General features: G+C 44.2%; 1 protein-coding gene and 1 non-coding gene across 2 annotated transcripts in view; one reads left to right on the plus strand and one right to left on the minus strand.

Moving 5' to 3' along the window:
• The window catches only part of LOC122253214 (SPARC related modular calcium binding-like protein magu), a gene marked incomplete in the record, with an annotated part of 161099 nt that overhangs the window by 84415 nt on the left and 71684 nt on the right, over positions 1–5000 (plus strand). The window contains 1 exon segment of the mRNA XM_086539913.1: positions 3306–3509. Within this exon segment, the coding sequence (XP_086396039.1) occupies positions 3306–3509 (204 nt within the window).
• Positions 1303–1375, minus strand: TRNAR-UCU (transfer RNA arginine (anticodon UCU)). Its single transcript has one exon. It is a non-coding gene; the product is annotated as a tRNA-Arg (tRNA).

Raw genomic sequence — 5000 nt, forward strand, 5'->3', positions numbered from 1 at the left:
ACTGCTGCCACTCATACGACTATCACTCCTACTACACTTAAAAAAAAAAAAACATAAACAAAAAAACTCGAACAATAATGACACAGTAATAACCCAGAAAAAAAAGAGAAAAAGTACCCCATTGCTGTAATTGCACATATACTAATAGCTATGATTTGTGCAACATAATTTATGCACGAGGGAAGGGTCTGCATTTCCAAGAAGGAGTTAGGAAGTTAGTGTTTACGAAGCGTGGGCTCTGTTTCTCCGAACGCGACATTGCACTAAACGCGATGACTGTACTTTGGTCTATATTATTGCCTGCGCTTTAGTTGTTTTCGGTTTACTTTGTTTTATTGTTATTTTTTTTTGTGGAGGTTGTTTCTGCTGTTCGGTTTTGGCGTGGCCAGCTCTCGCTTTTGTGGCGGCGCCGCTGTCACGCTGCTTCGTCTGCTCTGTTTGGCTGTTTTGATCTTTCGTTGTTGAGGGTGAATAACTTTATATATACTCTCTCTCTCATTAATTTAAATTTTTTCTTTCTCTCCTATTTCTCTTTCTTTCCACCCTCTCTCTCTCTCTCTCTTTCTCTCTCTCTTTCTCGCTTCTCTCTCTCTCTCTCTCTCTCTCTCTCCTCTCTCTCTCTCTCCTCTCTCTCTCTCTCCTCTTTCTCTCTCTCTCTCTCACTCTCTCTCTCTTTCTCTCTTTCTCTCTTCTCTCCATCCGTTTCTCTCTCTTCTCTCTCTCTCTTCTCTCTCTCTCTCTCTCTCTCTCTCCTCCCCCCTCTCTCAGCCACTCTCCCCCACTTCCCTCTTATATATCTCTCAAAAAAAAAAACTCAAACTATTACATCATTTTTCTCTCTCTCTCTCTCTCTCTCTCTCTCTCTCTCTCTCTCTCTCTCTCTCTCTCTCACACCCCCTTTCACTCTCTCACTCTCACTCTTACTCACTCTTTCTCTCTCCCTGTCGCTTCCCCTCTCTCTCCCTCCTCCCACTCTTTTTAAACCCCTCCTTCCGCCCCCACCCCCACCCCCCTCCGCCACACACCAGCAATAACAATAATGACTCAATAATGGCACCGAGGGAGGCAAGGAGGGAAGGGCAAGGCCAGGTGTAGTGCCACCTGTCGCCACGAGTAATAACATGGAGTGCCACATTCTCTCTTCCTCCCTCCCTCCCTCTCTCTTCCTGCCTCTCGCTTGCGTTCCCTCCTTTTGCTCGCTCCCTCCCTCCCTCCCGGTCCCACTTTGCTTCGATCCTCCAAGTCACGAGCTCTCGACCCTCTGCCCCCCCTCCCCCCTTGAGAAGGAACTCAAAACCTGGACATCCCCGCCGGGGGTCGAACCCGGGACCTATGGATTAGAAGTCCATCGCGCTTTCCACTGCGCCACGGGGACGGCGGAGGAAATGCTTGTTCGCTCTCATGCACATGCATGAATCCGCACACACACATGCACACGGAGGATTATGCAGCTTACACCCATAAACACCCCCTCCCACACACACACACACACACACACACACACACACACACACACACACACACACACACACACACACACACACACACACACACACACACACACACACACACACACACACACACACACACACAAACAAACACACAAACACACGCGTGCGCGCTCCTTTCATCCTAAAGCTTGTTAATTTTTCAATACGTCCGCCTATGATTCAGACGTTGAGTTTGCAATGAGGGAAAACAAAAATCTGAAAGGAGAGGAAGCGACGAAAGCTCAAATATTTACTGCTTTACGATCAGTTGTTGACATCACAATGTTTACGTCCTAAGCCGGAGCTTTTAGCGGGCGACGTGGGTGGTCAAGATTCATGACTGCATCAAGTGACAATGTCATGTCAACAGCGGATCGCATTCCTCTGACACTGATGCCAGAACTATTGTAGATTTTGCATTCGCCTAAGATAACCGGCTGTTGATGATGATTGCATTCAAGTTTCTAACAGATCTTGCTTTTGACAGTCAATAATGATAGAGTTCACTGGTTATTATGGAACAGAATGAATGGGAGAGAAGGTTCTCTGAATAACTCTACGGGATTTCGAATCCTTGATTCAAGTAAGTTCAGGTCTCTAAAGAAATAATTGAATCGGATTGATGAATTTATTGATACTCCTAAGTTAATGACTTATTCCCATTTACTCTTCGACATTGCATCTACATTCAACAATGAGACAAAAACATATCTTTGCTTTTAACATCTAATCATCAAGATTTCCCATAATGTGACAAAGAATGGGCATTGGGGAATACATGTGTTACAATTTTGAAACAGAATCAAGACAAAGAAGCTAGGATTTCTTTACCTTAACTTTTACGTAATCAATTTAATTGCATTCGTGAACTTCATATAATTTACAAAGAAAATATGTGAAATTATGTTTCATTCAGACCTTAAACTAGAATAACGACATAGCTCATGCGACAAAAAACATATTACGTAGAACATCGGGACGATATAATGAACTTCCGTAATGGGAAAACACCATGCCAAGTGCACCTTGTAATGCAAATGCAAAATGTGACTCAGATGTAATGATATTCGCGAGGCAGGTCATGGGGCAGGCCAGAAGTACAGGGTTTGTAGTTCCCCGCAGGTCACCTCTTAAAACATTTCACGGAAGTTGTTAAGGCCATAAAAATACTGTCTTCGGAAATTGTCTTTGAAGTGACCGCCGTTCGTGCATGGATCGCTGTTGCGTCATGCACGAAACATTCAGCCGCCTACATAATGCACACGTAATCTTGTATTTTCCCAAACACTTTGAGAGGCTTTTTGATACCTAGATGTACACATGCAAACACACACACACACACACACACACACACACACACACACACACACACACACACACACACACACACACACACACACACACACACACACACACACACACACACACACACACACACACAAACACACACAAACACACATATACACACATTCACACACACGCACACTCAAAAGAAAGGTACCAAATTGATTCTTGGGCAATAAATCTGAACTTGCAACGTATAACCGTAACTAAAACCCATACCAATGACTCTCTCTCTCTCTCTTATCTCTCTCTCTCACCACCTTCTCTTCTCTCCCGACATCCCCCCTTCACCTATCTCTCTCTCTCTCCCTATTTATCTCTCTCTATTCCCCCCCTCTCTCTTTCTCTAACTCACTCTGCCTTTCTCTCTCTCTCTATCCCCCCTCTCTCTTTTTTTCTCTCTCTCTTTCTCTCCCTCTCCCTCCCTCTTATCTCTCTATCTCACCGCCTTCCCTCCTCTCCCGACGACAGTGGCAGAGAAGTGCATCGACGAGCGGAGGGCGAAGCAAGAGCAGGTGAACAACGGAGAGATGGTGTTCGTGCCCACATGCCAACCCGACGGCTCCTACTCGCCGGTGCAGTGCCACAACTTTACCTTCTACTGCTGGTGCTCCCTCGCCGACGGCAGTCCCATCGCGAAGACCTTTCAGAAGGACGAAAGACCTCTGTGTATAGGTAAGTGGGAGGAAGAAGGCTGAGTCAAGGCCAGGAGAGGCAGCGGGGGTATGGGGAGGGGAATGTGAGGTGAGTGGGGGGAGAGGGAAGGATGAGTCAAGGGCAGAAGAGGTAACGGGGGTATGGGGAGGGGAATGTGGGATGGGGGGGGGAGGGAAGGATGAATCAAGGGCAGGAGAGACAGTGGGGGATATGGAGAGGGGGATGTGGGGTGAAGGGGAAGCGTGGGTGGTGGGTGGTGGGTAGGAGGCGAGGGAAATATGGGGGTTCGGAGAGATAAGAGGAGGAAGAAGAAGGCAGAAGAGTAATGGAAGGATGACATGAAGGGAAAAGGAGAGAGGGAAATGGGACTGGATGGATAAGAGGAAGGGTGTGAGAGGAACACGGGAGTGGGAAGAGTGGGGAGGGAGCTGATGCAGAAGGGGGAGGAAGAGAGAGGGAGGGAAAGAGGAAAAGTGAGAGAGAGAGATAGGGGGAAGGGGGAGGGGTTGGAGAGGAAAGAGGAGGAGAAGAGAAGAGGAGGAGAGGGTTAAGAGGGATGGAAGGGAAGTAGTGTGAGGAAGAGGCCAGGAATGGTGAGACAGGGAGAGTAAAGCTGAAGAAGGGAGAGAGGGAGGAGTAAAGGACGGGTTAAAAAAAGGGGAAGTGATAGGAAAGGGGGGGGATAAAATAGTCAATATAATAATAGGAAGGTCACAGGAAGTAGAGTAAGGTCATATAAGTGTCAGGAAGGGAAGAGGAAGGTTAAGAAACAAGAGGAGAGGGCAGCGAAGGTCAAGGAAGGACAGGAGGAGGGGAAGGATTATGAGAAGGCTTAGGAAAGAACAGGAAGAGGAGGGTAGGAGGAGGAAGATCTAGGAAGGACATGAAGTTCGGGGAAGTAAGAGGAAGGTCGGACAAGTAGGAGGGTGGAAGTAAATATTGATGATAATGAGGATGATAATGATAATAATTATATACTACTTCTACCACTTCTACTACCTTTTATCATCATTATTAGTAGTAGTAGCAGTAGTGATAATTATATTATAATTGTAATGATAATAATTAAGATAATGATAGCTATTATTATTGTTATTATTGTCATCATAATTATTATCATCATTGTTATCAATATCATTATTAATAGAATTTTTATTATTGTTATCATTACTGTTAAGATTTTTATTATTGTTATCATTACTGTTATGATTTTTGTTATTGTTATCATTACTGTTATAATATTTATGATTGTTATTGTCTTTTCTATTATCCTTATCCTTATCATTATTGTCGTTTTATCTTTATTGTTGATATTCAAGTTATTACTATTATTATCAGTATAGTAATAATAATAATATCATTATGACTATCACTATTATCCTCATTGTCATTATCATCATCATCATCATTATATCTATCATTGTCAGCCATATAATTAATATCAATACCATCATTATCTTTATTCTCATTACCAGCATCATTTCCCAAAAGACACAGCTATTCATATGT

Source organism: Penaeus japonicus, unplaced genomic scaffold (genome assembly GCF_977035675.1).
Source record: "Penaeus japonicus unplaced genomic scaffold, GWHDUDI00000001_assembly GWHDUDI00000009, whole genome shotgun sequence".
In the NCBI taxonomy this organism is placed as follows: domain Eukaryota; kingdom Metazoa; phylum Arthropoda; class Malacostraca; order Decapoda; family Penaeidae; genus Penaeus; species Penaeus japonicus.